This window comes from Cyberlindnera jadinii (assembly GCF_001661405.1).
Source record: "Cyberlindnera jadinii NRRL Y-1542 unplaced genomic scaffold CYBJAscaffold_11, whole genome shotgun sequence".
NCBI classification, from domain to species: Eukaryota; Fungi; Ascomycota; class Saccharomycetes; order Phaffomycetales; family Wickerhamomycetaceae; genus Williopsis; species Williopsis jadinii.
In genome coordinates this window covers 204,235-222,216 of record NW_017963662.1, presented here as the reverse complement: position 1 = coordinate 222,216, position 17,982 = coordinate 204,235, and the positions used below count along the sequence as shown (strand labels likewise).

At 43.4% G+C, this 17,982-nt stretch overlaps 7 protein-coding genes across 7 annotated transcripts; 5 read left to right on the top strand and 2 right to left on the bottom strand.

Annotated features, from left to right (window-relative positions):
- Positions 1 to 705: 705 nt before the first annotated feature.
- Positions 706 to 2,469, top strand: CYBJADRAFT_191152 (uncharacterized protein; the record flags this gene model as incomplete). Its single annotated transcript, XM_020217393.1, has 1 exon — positions 706 to 2,469. The coding sequence occupies one exon, from the start codon at positions 706 to 708 to the stop codon at positions 2,467 to 2,469; it is 1,764 nt and encodes a 587-aa protein (XP_020069402.1).
- A 48-nt stretch (positions 2,470 to 2,517) lies between these two features.
- VFA1 (Vfa1p) lies at positions 2,518 to 3,577 on the bottom strand (the record flags this gene model as incomplete). The annotated part of the gene is made up of 3 exons (XM_020213778.1): positions 2,518 to 3,060; positions 3,086 to 3,272; positions 3,402 to 3,577. The coding sequence occupies 3 exons, from the start codon at positions 3,575 to 3,577 to the stop codon at positions 2,518 to 2,520; spliced, it is 906 nt and encodes a 301-aa protein (XP_020069401.1).
- A 195-nt stretch (positions 3,578 to 3,772) lies between these two features.
- GLC7 (type 1 serine/threonine-protein phosphatase catalytic subunit GLC7) lies at positions 3,773 to 5,277 on the top strand. The gene has a single exon (XM_020215460.1). It carries the CDS (start codon positions 4,183 to 4,185, stop codon positions 5,164 to 5,166), a length of 984 nt encoding a protein of 327 aa, XP_020069400.1. The 5' UTR covers positions 3,773 to 4,182; the 3' UTR covers positions 5,167 to 5,277.
- A 1,727-nt stretch (positions 5,278 to 7,004) lies between these two features.
- CYBJADRAFT_168655 (40S ribosomal protein eS27) lies at positions 7,005 to 7,815 on the top strand. Its single transcript, XM_020215459.1, has 2 exons — positions 7,005 to 7,051; positions 7,458 to 7,815. The coding sequence occupies exons 1-2, from the start codon at positions 7,049 to 7,051 to the stop codon at positions 7,701 to 7,703; spliced, it is 249 nt and encodes an 82-aa protein (XP_020069399.1). The 5' UTR covers positions 7,005 to 7,048; the 3' UTR covers positions 7,704 to 7,815.
- A 223-nt stretch (positions 7,816 to 8,038) lies between these two features.
- EMP24 (Emp24p) lies at positions 8,039 to 8,860 on the top strand. Its single transcript, XM_020213179.1, has one exon. It carries the CDS (start codon positions 8,162 to 8,164, stop codon positions 8,768 to 8,770), a length of 609 nt encoding a protein of 202 aa, XP_020069398.1. The 5' UTR covers positions 8,039 to 8,161; the 3' UTR covers positions 8,771 to 8,860.
- A 184-nt stretch (positions 8,861 to 9,044) lies between these two features.
- On the top strand, positions 9,045 to 11,390 carry RAD3 (TFIIH/NER complex ATP-dependent 5'-3' DNA helicase subunit RAD3; the record flags this gene model as incomplete). The annotated part of the gene is made up of 1 exon (XM_020212869.1): positions 9,045 to 11,390. One exon carries the CDS (start codon positions 9,045 to 9,047, stop codon positions 11,388 to 11,390), a length of 2,346 nt encoding a protein of 781 aa, XP_020069397.1.
- Positions 11,391 to 11,468: 78 nt separating this feature from the next.
- On the bottom strand, positions 11,469 to 17,642 carry BRR2 (ATP-dependent RNA helicase BRR2; the record flags this gene model as incomplete). The annotated part of the gene is made up of 1 exon (XM_020212879.1): positions 11,469 to 17,642. One exon carries the CDS (start codon positions 17,640 to 17,642, stop codon positions 11,469 to 11,471), a length of 6,174 nt encoding a protein of 2,057 aa, XP_020069396.1.
- Positions 17,643 to 17,982: the final 340 nt, after the last annotated feature.

The following is a 17,982-nucleotide window of genomic DNA, read 5'->3' as shown; positions in this document are numbered from 1 at the left end:
CTACGAAGCACAGCAAGCACTGGCTGGTGAGATCAGACACAGAGACAGCTAGCACGGCCTCATCGACCACAGTCCGGCACACTGTTCTCAACGTCCAAGTGTAGCCCACAGCGAGCACCTCGCACAGTGCCCGTAGAGTCACTAAACACCCTCAACACACTCACAGCTACTACATTGCCATACACCAAAGATTGTGGACAGTTTTTACAGATACTGTCTCCTCAATTGAGTCCAAAACTCGTATAGACAGCGTATATACACACGCCTCGGGCTTCTGAAGACAAACACCAACCCTCAGCTCACTCTGGACACAACGCTCAGACGACGCCATCTTCCCTAACAACAGCAAACCACCTCTCAACTCACACAATTGGATGCATTCCAGGCTCAAACACACCGCAGTTTAGCGTATAACCGTGTGCTATACCGGCCCCATCGCTTTCCCAATGCGGATAATTGGTTTGTTTACAATTCGAGCATATCATGCATCGTTGCTGGGGGAACAAAAGCACCTTTATACGCTCGAGGACTCAGGTACCAAACGTCCGCCATTTGAGGGTTTTCTCTGATGATTTGGTTTCTTCATTTGCTGTGTGGAAAAACTGGAGTAAACGGGAGTGAATAGGCTCTACTTTGGTTGAGATTGCTGGTTAATCTACTGGCCGTGATCAGGATTTGGGAACTGCGCAGTTGCTGAGCCAACGGATGAAGAGTATAACGGTGCTGGCTGTGCTCTCTGTACTTTCACAACTGTCCCATGCGGTTTGGGATACTTTATACACGCCGGGGTCCAACCAGACGTACTTACGGCTCTCTACAGATGATATTGTCTTCTTGAGTCTTGAAGATATCGCATCAATTGACGAGCTGATCATCACCGAAGATGATATTATTGATGCTCCGACGACTGAAGATTTTGCCCTAGGGTTGGCCAATGATGACCTCTTTGCAATTCACAATTCATCCTCCGGTGCTCTAGAGATCTCCCAGTATAAAGATGATGGCTGGAGGGTGATAGAGTACAACACTACACTCCCTCAAAACGAAACTGTGTACTTTGCAGATCCAACAGTTATGACCACGTTTGACGAGTCGTCCGGATGTGAACTGTTGTACATTCTTGGAGGGGTCTCCAATGGCACAGTCACCAATAGAATCCTGGAATTCAATCCTCTTCGTGGGACTGTGAGCTTGATCATCACGTCGGTATCACCGACTGCATTCTATGGCGCCTCCAGCACCATTGGCGATTCCCAGCTGAATTCAAATGTTGTGATTGGTGGGAAGGCCTCATCTGGATGGGTTGGCATGTTTCAAATTGCCATCTGGGAGTACAAATCATGGACATTCAGGACTGTACAGAGCAGTGCTTTTAGTGTGAATTCAAGGATTTATCCTTTGGTGCTAAGTTCTTTCAAAGACGAAGAGCTCGCCAGTGTGCTGGTGCTTGGTGGTATCCTGGGAGACTCCAATTCGAGTCCTTATGTCCTGTCTTTAAACACTACAGATAGCTGGTATTGGAGCAATTACACCGATCTTGGAGACTTTGATATTGCAAACTGTGTTGGAGGAGTCATAATTAACGGTGTGTTGTTGAGTGTAAACGAGCAGACCAACAAAAGAGATGGTAGCTATGGAATTGAGCTTTTCGATGTTGACAGTATGAAGAGCACGGACAGTATACCAGGGTTGATTGTCGCATCTTCCACACAACAGCTAGTCACATCTGCTTCTACTGTAACATCATCTGTGCTTCCATCGTCATCATCAGTGCCGTCATCAGTGCTTCCATCGTCATCATCACAGCCCACAAACACTTCAACTTCAAGCTCATACACTTTGACGATAGTTCTGGCCGTCATACTACCAGTTCTTGTCATCTCAGCAACTTCCATCGCTGTGTTCTTCATCTACATCAGATGGAAACGGAGTAGAAACATTGGACTATCTTCCGAGCCCGGTACTGATACAGATTCTGACTACTACAGGGCTATCAGCTCATTCGAAAACAGTTCCATCTCGTCGTGGGATCTAAGGAGAAAGGAGTATACAGCTTCTTCAATCAATCTACAGTCTCCAAAATTGGTGCACGTGAAGACAGGACTCCAGAGCCCTACACCTTTTGCAAACCCTGATGATTATGAAGACCTCCAGGCACTATCACCAAAGAAAGAGAACGGTGCAAGCCTTTTGACTCTTACACCACCTTATTCCTCGTCACCTAAGGACGACGAGTGTATTGACGAATTCTTCTCAGACAGGGAGGTCCAGGTGCTTGTCTCTACAAGGAGAAGGTCAGAGCTGAGGGTCATGAATCCAGATGCCGATAACATCTCAGTATTGGACAGTAGGAAAGACCAAGAGACGAGTGATTGTGAGACTGTATGCTTCCCCGATGAAAGCTCTCTGGGACTTGGAGAAGGATTCGATATCGATAAGGACCTAAAGGAAATCATGGACAAGTTATAACTGTATTAATATTGTGATGTATTCTCTCTATACATACCCTCGAGTGCTTCATGACAAGCTATTCTTAGGAACCTCAGGGAACATTGACGCATCTTTGATGTTTGTATAGTCATTTGTGCGTTTACCACTTGGCTTTGGCGAATTCTTCTTATTCTTCCTCATCTCAAAGATCTGGGCGTTGAGCTCAAACCATTTGGGGCCTCTTGCTAGAGCTGTTTCGTAGCTGGAACCCTTCGAGGTCAATTCATCAAGCTTCTGCTTATCTGACCTCTCCTGCTCCTTGGGATCCACCAACGCATCTTGGTCGCCAGCCTCCTTCTTCGAGGACGAGCTCCACGACTTGGTGTAGCTCATCAACTTATCCCACCCCGCGTATCTGTTCTTCTCATCCCATCTCATCCTCAATCGCTTAATCTCCAGATCCACCTGCTGCTTCTGCCTTTGCGCTTCCAGATACTCCTCGTCCGTCGCTGTCGCAAAGTTCGGGTCGCTCAGATGACTGTCGCACGTATAGAAGAAGTCCTTCGCATATCTGTTTGTTAGGATCGAGCCCTTGTACATTCCGTATCCATATACCCTTAGAGAGACAAACTATACATCATCACACGAAACTCACCTGTTGATCCGGTGTTATTAGAACAGCAGTCGTTGGCTTGTAGCAGAACGCACAGGGCTTCGCGTCCACCTGGGCCACTCTACGCAGTTGGTACTTATTGGTGAGCATGGCTGTTAGGAAAGCACCGGCTTGCAGAGTCCAGGTGATGGAAGCCTGTGTGTGGAGAGCAGGCCGTGAAGCTGTGAAGCTGTGAAGTGTGTGTTTGTTGTGGTTGTTGCCCCGGAGGCTGGGGTGGATGAGGTGTCTGGGTGTGTATTACATAAGCAGGCTCTACGTTGAGCTGAAAGCACAATGTATTTTGGAAAGGTTACCCTACCGTAGAATAGCACAGAGGGAGAAAAGCGCGTTGGTTTCCCGTTTGGACGGGGCGAGAGTGCGAAAAAGTGCGGGAAACAGAGAGTGTCTACGCAAGTGGGAGTTGCCGAATGCGGTAAGTGTAAATGAAACAGGCCCCGCGCGCGGTGCCGGCGCGTGTTTGCTCGACTTTTGCATCTTGTTTGCCCTGTTTGGCACAACCAGTTGGGATACGAGGCCCTAAGGATCGTTAAATGGGGTTGGCTATCCAATTGCACTTTGGATCCTGGCCATACAAACCCACAGGAACAATCCACTATTCACACGACAAGCGTAGAGGTGGCATAAATGCCACCGGCCCCTTGGCTTAATAAGCAAAAGCAACTCCGACTAACACCTCCAGACACATCGGTAAACATCCAGACACCAAAACCCGCTGCGTGTTTTTTTTTTGCCCTGTTCCTTTTGAACAGCGCACCCGCTTTTTGTTTTCGTTTTCGCCCTCCTCAAAAAAATTTTCTTTCCCTGTTTGCCGCCATCCCTCTCCCCCTTCGTTTTTGTACCTTGTTTTTTTTTGGGTAACCTCCCTGCTCCCCCTTAAAATCAACAGGAAAATAAACAAAGCCAGCTAAGCGCCCATTCCAACCGCCACGCTAGCGCCAACTTCGACTTCGACTTCAACACCAAAGAGCTTCTTGCCATCATCTTCTAAGCCGAAGCATCTCCCGCTGACACGTAGCTAAGAGGAGAGAAAGAACTCGCTGAACAACGAACAGTGAGAAATAGTACCAAGAGGACACGACATGGCTGAAGAACCAGAAGCAGATCTCGACTCCATTGTGGATAGACTACTGGAGGTCCGTGGCTCAAGACCGGGAGACCAGGTGCAACTGGAGGAGTACGAGATTCGTTTCCTGTGTAAGAAGGCGAGAGAGATTTTCATCCAGCAGCCGATTTTGCTGGAGCTGGAGGCGCCAATAAAAATCTGTGGTGATATCCATGGCCAGTACTACGACTTGTTACGACTGTTTGAGTACGGTGGGTTCCCACCGGAGTCAAACTACCTGTTCTTAGGAGACTACGTGGACCGTGGAAAGCAGTCGCTTGAAACGATCTGTCTCCTGTTGGCGTACAAAATCAAATACCCGGAGAACTTCTTCATCCTGAGAGGTAACCACGAGTGTGCGTCGATTAACCGTATCTACGGTTTCTACGATGAGTGTAAGAGAAGATACAACATCAAGCTTTGGAAGACCTTCACCGACTGTTTTAACTGTTTACCTATTGCTGCCATCATTGACGAGAAAATCTTCACTATGCACGGTGGGTTGTCACCTGACTTGAACTCGATGGAGCAGATTAGACGTGTTATGCGTCCAACAGATATCCCAGATGTCGGGTTGTTGTGTGATTTACTGTGGTCAGACCCAGATAAAGACATCACAGGCTGGTCTGAGAACGACCGTGGTGTCAGTTTCACATTTGGACCTGATGTCGTTTCAAGATTTCTGCAGAAACATGATATGGATTTGATTTGCAGAGCTCATCAAGTTGTTGAAGATGGTTACGAATTCTTCTCAAAGAGACAACTAGTGACCTTGTTCAGTGCTCCTAATTACTGTGGTGAGTTTGACAACGCTGGTGCTATGATGTCTGTTGATGAGAGCTTACTATGCTCTTTCCAAATCTTGAAACCTGCTGAGAAGAAGCCAAAGTACAACTATGATGCTGTTTCACAACAAAGAGCTGCTACACCTCAAAAGAAACAGAAGAAACAAGCCAAATGAATTGCTCTTACTACTATTATACATGACTTTACTCTTCATTGTCCAAGTTGTTTGTCTATTTTCTATCTCTTGTTTCTTTTTGCCCCATTTTTGTTTTCATGTTGTTGTTTTTTCCCTTCCTTGGTTACAAATCTACCTGGTTTTCTATCATTTGCTCATCATTGTATCGGCTCTTGATCTCGATGTTGATTTAAACAAAACTGTTCCATTGAGCCCTCCACCAAACTTGTCATTTACCTTTTGTACACTAGATGATCTTCATATGATTTCATTGCACTGGTTTTTTATTGTTATTAGATCTTTGTTGTTTATTATCCTGGTGATGTTACAATGCTACAAAAAAAACAACAAAACAGAACGATGAAACATACACATTCATACACATACACGGATATATGGACACACGAATTATATACATCTATTATCACATTTCATGAGGACTTCATCCGTTTTCACAAACAGCCTTTGACGTTTGATTCTTTACCCATGGCAGATCTACATTTTCAATGTGAAGAAGGAAAGTGTGATTGAGTACACTTCCATGAGAGGTGACATCGTATTACCTTTTCAATCTTTTATTGAATCGCATGGGGCAATTCCCTATGCAAAGTTCCTTTTCTCGCCTTTGCCATGAAACAGAAGAAGGGCATCGGAGGAATTGTTTTCGATCCTGTGTTGGGGAAGAATTTGAGGTGTTTGTTGTACATTTTGAAGTTCATCAACTTGTTGGTGTATATATAGATATATAGTTCTCGTGTCTGTTCCTTTATGTCTTTCTTTTTGTACATACGTTACATACTTTCCACACTTGTTTACTCCCACATTTGATTTGCGATACAGTTGTGTTGCTGTTGTTGTTGCTGTCTTACATTCTGATGACTTTGCTTTCTCTGTTTGTTTTTACGTTTTACTCATACTTTTCGGTTTCATACTACAGTTTCCATTAGACGGGGACTATATATGGAATAATGGACATTAGAACAATCGTGTAAGCACTTTTGCAATGAGGAATGGAGGAGAGTGCAGTCATGTTGGATTTTTTTTTGTTGTTGTCAGCTTTTGAAGGGTGTGCTTGAATGTTGGCGTTGATGTGTTGATGATGATGATTACTGATTATGTCACTTGTGATGAATGGCATTTTTGGAGGGGGAATAACGTGAAGGTTTGTTTATAAATCGGGAGCTGTGTTCTTTTTAATGACACGCTTTGATGCTGCCTAGGCAGATTATATACCAAGGGAAATGGATGATTCAAGTTAAATTTATCTACGCTTAACACTGTAGTAGCTAACGTCTAGATATAAACGCGCGCCAACGTCATCGATGGCGGTGATACACTCTGGGAATAGGCATTTTTCAACTAAATAGCGATAGAAATCGGTTCGACTATAGTTCAGTGATATCTAAACACAATAGTAAACACCCAGAACTGGAACCAGTAAGTACACCTCGTGGAAAGTGTTTGCTTATCTCTCAATTTGCAGAGATCAGTGGTTTCATATGAATTAGAAATGGTTGCGTCAGGAAACATCCAAACAACACTGTGACTGCGGAATTCTGAAAATTGCGCAGTTTTCATTCCCAAACAAGGAACCATCCGAACACCACTGCCCGTAGGGGAAAGTCTGCTTTTTTTTCTCGCCACTTGGTACCAAAATTTGTGTTGCCGTGCCAATGGATTTGCGCGAATCGTAGCTGCGAAAATTTGCGGAAAGCATCACCAATTCGGGGTTCTTTTTTTGGCGGGCAGTTGCGCCAAAAGTTGAAAAGAAACGCAAAACTATCGACAAAAGTGAAAAATTCCCAACGCACAGTGAAAAACTTCAACTTCTGCCTTTTGGTTTTTTTTGGTTTTTTGTTGAAGGTATTCAAGAAAGAACAAAATGGTGCGTTAATACGTTAAAGGTGGTGACGAAGTACGGTTTGGAGACATTAGAGTGAATGTTAAAGACGGAATGGATCATATGAGAGAGATTTGAGCTTCGTAACGTTATTGGAAGGTTAGATATGAAGGGTTTTAGTGTTTGAATACCGACCAAGTGGCAAAGTAACGACAAAAAAAAGGCCCTTGTATTACATGAGATATTGATCACGAAGGAGCATCTATTCATATCATGAGTGCTTACTAGCGAGATACACTAATGCTCGAGGTCTTACAAGACCGTCCCAGAACTGTTATATATACTCTTGTCCACGCTATTCCAGTGCTCTCTCCATGTTGTTTCCAAACCGTATATTCATCACGTATAACCATTACAAAGAGTTTTTTTACTAACATATTCATGTTTGCAGGTTTTAGTTCAAGATTTGTTGCACCCATCTGCTGCCACCGAGGCCAAGCAACACAAGCTTAAGACATTGGTTCAAGGTCCAAGATCCTACTTCATGGATGTTAAGTGTCCAGGTTGTTTGAACATCACCACTGTTTTCTCTCACGCACAAACAGCTGTCACCTGTGACTCCTGTGCCACTGTTCTCACCACCCCAACTGGTGGTAAGGCCAAGTTGACCGAGGGTTCATCTTTCAGAAGAAAATAAACAAGTATAGTTGTTATTTGAAACAATTTATCATTAATTGACTAGAAGAAACTGGCTGGTTTTGTGGGAGATATCTGTACAATTTGGTATTTCTAGAATGCATTTACGAAAGTTTTTGAAGATCACATTGTAGAGTTAGTTCAAAGCTGAGTATGTAGTACTTGAATAGGTTAAGGATGCTACTTCGTGTTTGCTCAATAGCTATTAATTAATCACGTGAATTAGCTCACAAATGCACGTGAGCACGCACGTGATCATTCCTCCTGACACGAAACTTTTCGAACACGTCCGCAAAGCAAAGGATGGAAAGTCATAGGGAATTTCCCTCCAGATCGAGAACTTTTTGACGTGTTTTGCTGTTTTTTTCTCTCTTTTCTTTGTTATTTCCTGCTCAATACATCAGGCTCAACATCAATTGACCCGTTTGTTTTGATTGGCTTCAGTTGTACAAGGACAACATGTTCAACCTACGTATTCTGCTGGCCGTTGTGGTGTCATTCGTTACTGTTGTGTCCGCACACAACGTGCTACTTCCAGCCCATGGCAAGCGTTGTTTCTTTGAGGATTTGAAGAAAGGTGACGAACTTGCTGTTAGTTTCCAATTTGGTAACAGAAACTCCCAGTCCAGTGAGCAGCTCAAGGGAGACTTCACCGTGTGGTCGCCTTCAGGAACGGCTCTGAAGACAGAGTACGACGTTTCCCACGGTGACGTTTCGGTCAAGGCAAAGCACACAGGTAAACACAAGTACTGCTTCTCCAACGAGCGTTCTTCAGTCGACACAAAGGACGTGTCTTTCAACATCCACGGTGTTCTCTACGTGGACATCAACGACCCAGAGAACGACTCCCTCGATGCTGCTGTGAGAAGACTGGCTGTGTTGACCAACGACGTCAAGAACGAACAAGGCTACATCGTGGTCAGAGAGAGAACACACAGAAACACTGCGGAGTCGACAAACTCAAGAGTCAAGTGGTGGTCCATCATGCAATTGCTCATTGTCCTGTTCAACTCTGCCTTCCAGATCTACTACTTGAAGCGTTTCTTTGAGGTCAAGAGCATCGTTTGAGACCGGCTCTTCTCCCAGTGTACATACACACTCCATAATACATGCCATGGCTAGCGTTAACATACACTTCAGTCTCATCTTACTGGCCAATTGGATCATTGATCAAAAGTCCATCGCCAGTAGTAAATAGCACCCATAGTGAGCGCGGCGCGCGCTCATAACCACTTCCCTTTTCGGAGTATTCATAATATGTCTCTGAAACTTTTTCCTCTACTTGCTCAATTTCCACCAATTCAGTGGAAGAACAACCCCCAGAAGTGGCTGATTGATAAGGATGAAGTTCTTCATAGACGATCTGCCCGTGCTTTTCCCCTATCCGAGGATTTATCCCGAACAGTATGCGTATATGTCTGATATCAAGAAGACGTTAGACGTTGGAGGCAATGCCATATTGGAAATGCCCTCAGGAACAGGGAAGACCGTGTCGTTGCTGTCGCTGACAGTGGCATACCAGATGCACTACCCTGAGCACAGGAAGATCGTGTACTGTTCTCGTACCATGAGTGAGATTGAGAAAGCGTTGATCGAGCTGAAGGGGTTGATGGAGTACAGGACAAGGGAGCTGGGCTACGTTGAAGACTTTAGAGGGCTGGGGCTGACGTCCAGAAAGAATCTGTGCTTGAACCCGAGTGTGAACAAGGAGAGAAAGGGTACAGTGGTTGATGAGAAGTGCCGTCGTATGACGAATGGCCTGGCCAAGAAACGGATACAGGAGGATGGTGCTACGGATGTTGAGCTCTGTGAGTACCATGAGAACTTGTACGAATTAGAGCCCGATAACTTGGTTCCTCCGGGGGTTTATTCCTTTGAGAGATTGACAGAGTACTGTAAGGACAAGAAGACATGTCCTTACTTCACCATCCGTCGTATGATCCCATTCTGCAACATCATCATTTACTCATACCATTATTTGCTGGATCCCAAAATCTCCGAAAGAGTGTCACAGGAGCTGTCCAAGGATGCCATTGTCATCTTTGACGAGGCCCACAACATCGACAACGTCTGTATAGAGTCTTTGTCACTGGACCTAACTAATGATATGCTCAAGAAGGCGTCGAGAGGTGCAACGTCCCTGAACAGGAGAATTGATGATGTCAAGAAGACGGACGCAAAGAAACTACAAGACGAATACGACAAGCTTGTGCAAGGACTATCAGCCCAGGAGATCATCAATAACGATGAAGATGCTATGGAAACACCTGTGCTGTCGAGCGATCTTCTGAAGGAGGCAGTTCCTGGTAATATCAGAAGAGCTGAGCACTTTGTTGCATTCTTAAAGAGGTTTATCGAATACCTAAAGACCAAGATGAAAGTGCTCAGTGTCACCTCTGAAACACCGACAATGTTCCTACAAAAGCTGAAGGAGTTGACGTTCATTGAGAGGAAGCCCCTGAGGTTCTGTGCTGAAAGATTCTCTCTACTCGTTAGAACTCTGGAGATTCAAGATATAGAAGAATACGCAGCATTAAAGGACATCACGAAGTTTGCGACTCTGGTGTCAACATATGAACAAGGGTTCCAGCTCATCTTGGAGCCCTATGAGACGGAGAATGCCACGGTGCCTAACCCAATCTTGAGGTTCACGTGTCTTGATGCCTCAATCGCCATAAAGCCCATCTTTGAGAAGTTTTCATCGGTGATCATCACTTCAGGAACCATCTCTCCATTGGATATGTATCCGAGAATGCTGGACTTTGAGACAGTGATCCAAGAGTCGTACACTATGACACTTGCTAAGAAGTCTTTCTTGCCAATGATTATCACAAAGGGCTCAGACCAGGTTGCCATATCTTCGAGATTTGAGATCAGAAACGATCCGAGTATTGTAAGAAACTACGGATCGATGTTAATTGAATTCGCAAAGATAACACCAGATGGGCTCGTCGTTTTCTTTCCATCATATCTTTACATGGAGAGCATCATCTCCATGTGGCAATCTATGCACATACTTGATGAAGTATGGAAGTATAAGCTTATCCTTGTGGAGACGCCAGATGCCCAGGAAACGGCATTGGCACTGGAGACTTATAGAACTGCATGCTCTAATGGACGAGGTGCTGTGTTACTATCGGTGGCCAGAGGAAAAGTCTCTGAAGGTATCGATTTTGACCATCAATACGGACGCACCGTTCTCATGATTGGTATCCCGTTCCAATATACCGAGTCAAGAATACTGAAAGCACGCTTAGAATTCTTAAGAGACCATTACCAGATCAGAGAGAATGACTTTCTATCTTTCGATGCAATGAGACATGCTGCTCAGTGCTTGGGAAGAGTCCTCAGAGGTAAAGACGATTACGGTATCATGGTGCTAGCAGACCGTCGTTTCGCCAGAAAGAAGAACCAATTGCCCAAGTGGATTGCCCAAGGATTGTCCGATGCTGACGTTAACTTATCAACAGACATGGCCATTGCCAATGCCAAACAGTTCCTAAGAACCATGGCTCAACCACAGAATCCAAAGGATCAAGAAGGTGTTTCAATATGGGATATCAACCAATTACAGGCCTTCCAATTGGAACAGCAGCATCACCAGTTAGCTGAGATTGACGGGGATGGTGATGTTCCAATGCTTACGCACGAAGAGGAACTAGAACTTGCAGAGTTAAATGACCTTTGAGAGCACGACAATGGTATCTATATGTATTTACACCAACAAGTGATTTTTCTCCACGTGCCCCTTGATTTTTGAACGTAATTACTCACTATCCTCTTCATCGCTTTCTTCGCCTTGCTCAACGTCAATCTCGAGAGATATTTCTTTATCGGTATTCACATACGAGTCACAAACACACCATACAGATAGACTGTGGTGTCCAGCACGAGGCATCGTCAGAGCCATCTTCACTTGCATCTCTGCCTTATCAATTGTGACTTTGTTAATGGCATACAGCTCCTTTGTTTTGGAATCACCAATAACGAGCCACCAGTTTTCAGTTTTACGGAATGGGTAAAATGGTGAGAGCACCTCCAGATCCTCCGGCTCTTCATCTCTTGAGACATTGATAACAACCTGTTTTGGCTCATTAGAAACAATAGGTCCTTCAATTTCAGAGCACGATATCTCAACGTTAGGGTACTTGTTCACAAAATCAGCAACCTTGTTGAGATGTGGGCCACTGAGTCTTAGAATATCATCTCTTTCAGCATCTTCAATGGACATGATATCAAATACAGACGAGACATCGTATTTCGAAGCACGATCGATAACTGCCTCGTCAACAAATGGTATCTGTTTGAGGGGGCTGTCAGTATCCCAAACAGCTTGCACAACCATTTGGCATAGGTCCATAGCATATGTGGCATTGAGATAACCTTCACTCGATAACAGATCCACAGCAGTATAGAGAAGTGTTATGACTTTCTCCAGAACAAATTTTTGATCAGTAACCAGATCGGGTGGAAGCATGAATCTGGAGAAGTGGGCCTGTAAAAGAATAAATGCCTTCAAATAAGGTGACTCAAAAGAAAGATCTTGGGAGAACTTGATAGGAATTTTGTCATATATCTTTTGCAAAAGAGAAGATTCATGTTTTCTAATAGGAAGTAAGTCAAACTCCGACGCTGATGTGATAATCTCCAAAATGGATTTCAGTTTAGATTTCTTGGTCAAGGACAGAATAAACGTTTGCATGGTGACAAAGGAAATATTATAATATGCAGCGACAAGAGCACCGTCTAAAGGTGTAATCTCTTCCTCTTCTTCCTCTTCTTCCTCTTCTTCATTTTGATCTTCCAACTCGATCAGTTTAGCCTCGGAAAGTTCGTTTAATGTCTCTTCCACTAATTCAGTCAAAAATGTGGAGAGACCAATTTGTGAGATATCCTTTACACCATAGAAACTTGGATTTGCTTGAAGTCTTCGATAGAGGTATGAGTATGTCAACCAATCAATACAATCTTGTCTCGACTTGATCAATCCTGTACTGATTTCATTGACGAATGCGTCGTGAAGAAAAACATTCAAGAAACTCTCCACAGGTAACGATTCATTCAAGAACTTTCTGTAGTAGCCCCTCTTTGCATCATTAGTCAAAATCAGAACGTTGTCTTTATCTATACTCTCATCTTTTGAACAGCCAATCATCTCCAAAATTTCATTGATTGGATAATCGATGTAGCGATGTTCCTTACCTTCATAGAACTGGGTACTTAAAACAGCAACAAAGTTTGCAGCTGGAGCGAAAGTTGCCGTCTCTCTAGTGGCAAACAAGACACCTAGTGCATTTCCTCTATGAAGCGTTTCAACGATTTTGCGGTCTGATGGAGTCATGTCTTTATAATACAGACCAATACCGATTTCCAGCAGATTCTTGAGAGTTTCATCTGTGATCTTCCTTAAAAGGGTTTGGATGTCACCCAATTCAGCGTTTAGAAAACGTACCTCATCTTTCTCTGCTAATCTAGAGAATTCATAAGCAATGTCAACACATTGTTTACGTGTTGGAACGAAGATCAATGAAGATTTACCCACCATTTGCTTCACCGCTTGATATGTTGGGTTTATCATAGCGAGAACCATAGACGGATTGTGATGAATCTCGAATGATTGCAAATGGATCTCAAGTGGATGACTTCTCTCTTGTGAAGAGAAGTTGTAGATTGCATCCTTTTGAGCACCAATCCATTCACCAAACTCGCGACCATTAGCCAAAGATGTACCAAGTGCAACTATTCTGAGCTCCTTTTCAAGCTGAGTTGAAATAAATCTCATTCTAGAAATGATGTTTTCATAGACACAACCTTCTGCACCGTTTCCAACACATTGCACGTCATCTGTAATAAGCAACTCGATTGTTTGAATATTTCTTCTCTGTTTCCAACGACGCGATATAACGTCGAACTGCTGAGGTGTTGCTAAGATCAAGTGACTCGAAGCAAGAAGCTTCAAGTTGGAGGTAAGCTCATTACCCAGTTTAGTAATGACTTTACCACCAGATATCGCTGAGAAGCGTGAAGTCCACTGTTTAAGAAGCATATCAATCTTCTCTTGAGATGGAACAATGTACACAGCACGGCCTTTATTTTGTTTCCAGTGATTCAAAAGCGCCAATTCTGCAATCACAGTCTTTCCAGAACCCTTGACAGCACCAAAAAACACGGGATCATTCGAGCTGTATATGGTGTTGAAGGCTTGTGACTGGAATTTGTTGAAATATGGAAACTCGAAACAACCAATAAATTCGGGGATATTTAGGGCAGAGACAGGAACCGGTGAAAGATCAAGAAGAGCAGTTGGCGCAGGAAACTTCCTTGGAAGTTTTATCGTATTCAACATTATTGGAACTTTGTATTCGCAATGTAACCATCTTTCAGAGATCAATGTCACAAAGTAATTTGGTGGAACTGGAGTGGAAATTGGAATGGTGAAATCAAGTAGATGCTCTCTGTTGATATAGCTTCTCTTGACAAGAAAAGTATCACTGAACAAGATCTTTTCACCGTTTGTATCTTCCACTAACAGAAGAAACTGTTCTGAACCATGGTGAAGTCTTACATCCCATGTCCATTCTGGTAGGATATCAAGTTCCACCCTCAACAAACTTGGTGTGATTGTCTGAATGGAGCACTTCAATTGTACCTTAGGAAATTTACGAATCATATCAAGTGCATTCCTTGCAAGCCCCTCATCACGAATGGCCTGTGCCATTTCACTTGGATCAGTGAGGTTGAAGTACTCTGACCAAGGTAAGTTTGAGCTTTCGGTGTTTTTAATGATCTTCTTTGGACAATCTGGGAATTGTCTAAATGGCGTATTTGATAACCACAGTCGTTTCTCAACCATTTTACAAAGATCAAGAGCAATGGTGGTCAGTCCGGACCACTTTTTATGCAAAGCAATTTCATAAATAGCTCTCAAAAGACGTCCTGCAGATTGTGTAATGTATACCATATCAGCGTTCAAAGCAAATCCTTCGAGAGATAACCTAGCGATATAAGATTGCAACAATACATTAGCCTTTGTTCTAGGATCATGAATATCTTCCTTGATGGGGATAGGTGCTCTCTCAACAAGTTTGGTAATTTCTGACTTCTCCTCTTGTCTGATAGGAATGAGCTTAAACTCAGAAGAAGACGAAAAAATTCGAAAAACGTCGATGATAGTTGAGTATGATTTCAATTGTTTGTTATAGAACGACATCGAATCATAGCTGATATAGAAATGAGATGCAATTCTACCCAATTCGGTGGATGTAACTTTGCCAGAGGTCTCATCATAAACAACGAGTCCATTTTGGTTTAAGATTTCAAGAGCAGAGTAGATCAAGTCCGTTCTTTTCCATTCAAGAAGATGATCACCTTCATAGTCAGCACCCACTCTATACACAGCAGGTGACGAGAGCATTCTTACATAGAGATACGAGTACCCTAACCAATCAACACCATCTTGTAAGGATGACACAGTTCCCAAAACAATTTCAGCGTTGAGGTTATCTGCAAGTTTGCTCATAAGTTGTGACTCAATTGGTAACTGTTGATTCAAAACAGCCAAATAGTATTGGATTTCAGATTGGGATGTGATGATAATACCTTCACCACTTTCATCATAACGTGGTCTACCGGCTCTACCTAGCATCTGTAAAATATCCTGAGGAGAAAGTTGAGTCCAATCACCCTTTTCTGGAGCATAAATCTCTGTTCCCTTGATAATGACCGTATGTGCGGGTAAATTAACACCCCAAGCCAAGGTCGCAGTAGAGACCAATATTTGAGAGTAACCCTCTGCAAAAAGATCTTCAGCAGCCGATCTATCATCACGGGATAAACCTGCATGATGGATTGCAAATCCAGTGGGTAACAAATCTTTCAAGCCCTGATCTTTGATCTTTTCAGACTCTTGTTTCAAGATCTCGACACTTGCAGAGTCAGACTTCAAAAACAGATGAAGTTTATCTTCTTCAAGAAGTTTGTCTCTCAACCATTTAGCAGTTCTAAAAGTATCCTTACGTGAATGAACAAATATAATAACCTGATACTTTCCGGCTGCTTCCAAGATCTTATCGTAACAAGCTTCATTCATCGCAACAGTTTTCTTGAACGAATTCTTCTCGGTGATACCGATGAATTGCTGAGCAAGTGGGCATGGTCTATATGAAGCATCGAAGAAGAACAATCCCTTTTTGTCATCAACCCTCAAAAATCTGGCAACGTCTTTATAGTTGGGAAGAGTGGCTGAAAGACCCACAAGTCTGACATTTCTTGAGCTGTGTTCCTGGTTTCTTATTGTTCTAGCAACAATACTCTCCAACACTGGACCTCTTTCGTCGTGCAAGAGATGAATTTCATCAATGATTAACAATGAGACTAAATTGGTGTAGCTTGTATCAGAGTTCTTTCTTGTGATGACATCCCATTTTTCTGGGGTTGTAACCAAGATTTGGGTTTCGCTGATTTGTTGCTTTGTTAAGTTGTGGTCACCTGTCAACTCGTTCACAGTTACTCCAAACTGTTCCAATCTTCTGGAGAATTCACGAACTTGTTCTTGGACCAATGCCTTCAGTGGTGCAATATAGACAATTTTGAAATTGTTCAAGTCAAATGATCCATTGTTACGTCTGAAATTCTGTAATGTACGTAAGATAGTAAGCATAGCAACATTAGTCTTACCGGCACCTGTTGGTGCACAGAGCAGGATATTTTGATCATCTTCAAATGCAGTAGGGTACACTTCAGATTGAATTCTGTTGAGAGTTGAGGTTTCTCCCGATGGAAAAGCTTCTCTTGCCCATTCTGGAAGACTTGATATTGGTACAAGGTGTGCCTTTTCTTTTGGTGGAGCCGGTGCTGGAATATGTATTTCCTCATACTTAGGTTTAACACGCTTGAAAGAATTTTGTGGAAGGTTCACCTTGGTCATAGTCATGAGATGAGAGCCTTGGTCGAATTTGAGATCATCCAAATTAACAATCTTTGGCTTTCTAACTTGTTCAACAGGTGTGATTAAATCCACTTTTCTTTTCTTACGTTGTTGTTCTTCGCCGCCATTGCCGACTTCTTCGTCTTCTAGTAAATGTTTCAGTCCATCACGACTCATTTGGGAATATATAATTTCCCTTTCATTTTCATTAGCTCTAGAGAGTTTTGTTCCCCAGACAATAACCATTCTGTTGGTAATGAGATACTGCAACAAATTTGGTTCATCTATAAGTGAGACGAGTTTTTGTTCAACCTTGTACGCCTGCAAGTTACTGTCCAAGAGTTCGAATATCTGTGCGGACTTCTCTTGAAGCGCCATAGGGTCAAGAGTTGGTTGCCATTCGGATATCTTTCTCTTCAACAGAGATGCATCGACATCCTTGATGGATAATACAGGTACGTCTGTAGTATCAGCAGCATTTGTCTTAATCACATCATCAGAAGATTGTTCGTCAGTGGGATCCTGTACAAAGTCATCTAATTGAGGTCCCGCAAAGTCATCATCACTGTCACTTTCGCTTGTACTTTGCGCGTCTGTCTCATCGTCTTCATCATCAATATTCACAGCAACACCTTCATCTACATCACCCTCCTGTGAACCATAGTCGGTGATCTTATCGGAGAGTTTCTTCAGCCGGGAGTACTGGTCATCGGTCAAGGTGATGTTGAGTGTGCCATTGATGCTCTTTTGCTTAGCTCTATCAGTGTCATTGTCGTCTTTCAAAATCTCCAGCACCAAGTCAGTGGCACTGAGCACCGTAGAATGTGCAACATCACCACCCAGGAGTGATGATATTTCTGACGTCAGATCGTCATAAACGTCTCTGTTGTCCTGCGCGGTCGGGTAGTACTTGAGGGTATCAACATCAGAATCAAGCAGAGTGCTATTCCCTACCCTCGAATTGCTCACAACAGCTTTCGACTTCAGCTTCTCCTTCTGTATGAGCTTCTCCATCACACTCTTGACAACGTGCTTTGATGTAGAGTCTTCCTCGTCGCCGTTGGCTCTTGAGCCCATGTCCTTCTTCGACAATTTACCCGCCATCGACGTTGGTGTCGACATCTCTGCATCTTTCATCGGATCAGACCGATTACTCAGTAGCTTCCGATCCTGTCTCAGCACCTGATTGGCCATCGCCTCATACTTGTACTTGTCGTTTTCCGACATTGTTTGCTCCCTTATCAACAGCGTCCTCTCAACCGCCCTGGACGCTAAATTCTACAGCTTCAACAGGTTAAAGAAAAAGGTAAACAAACGCCTGTGGGCCACAAAGAAAGAAGACAAAAAAAATTGT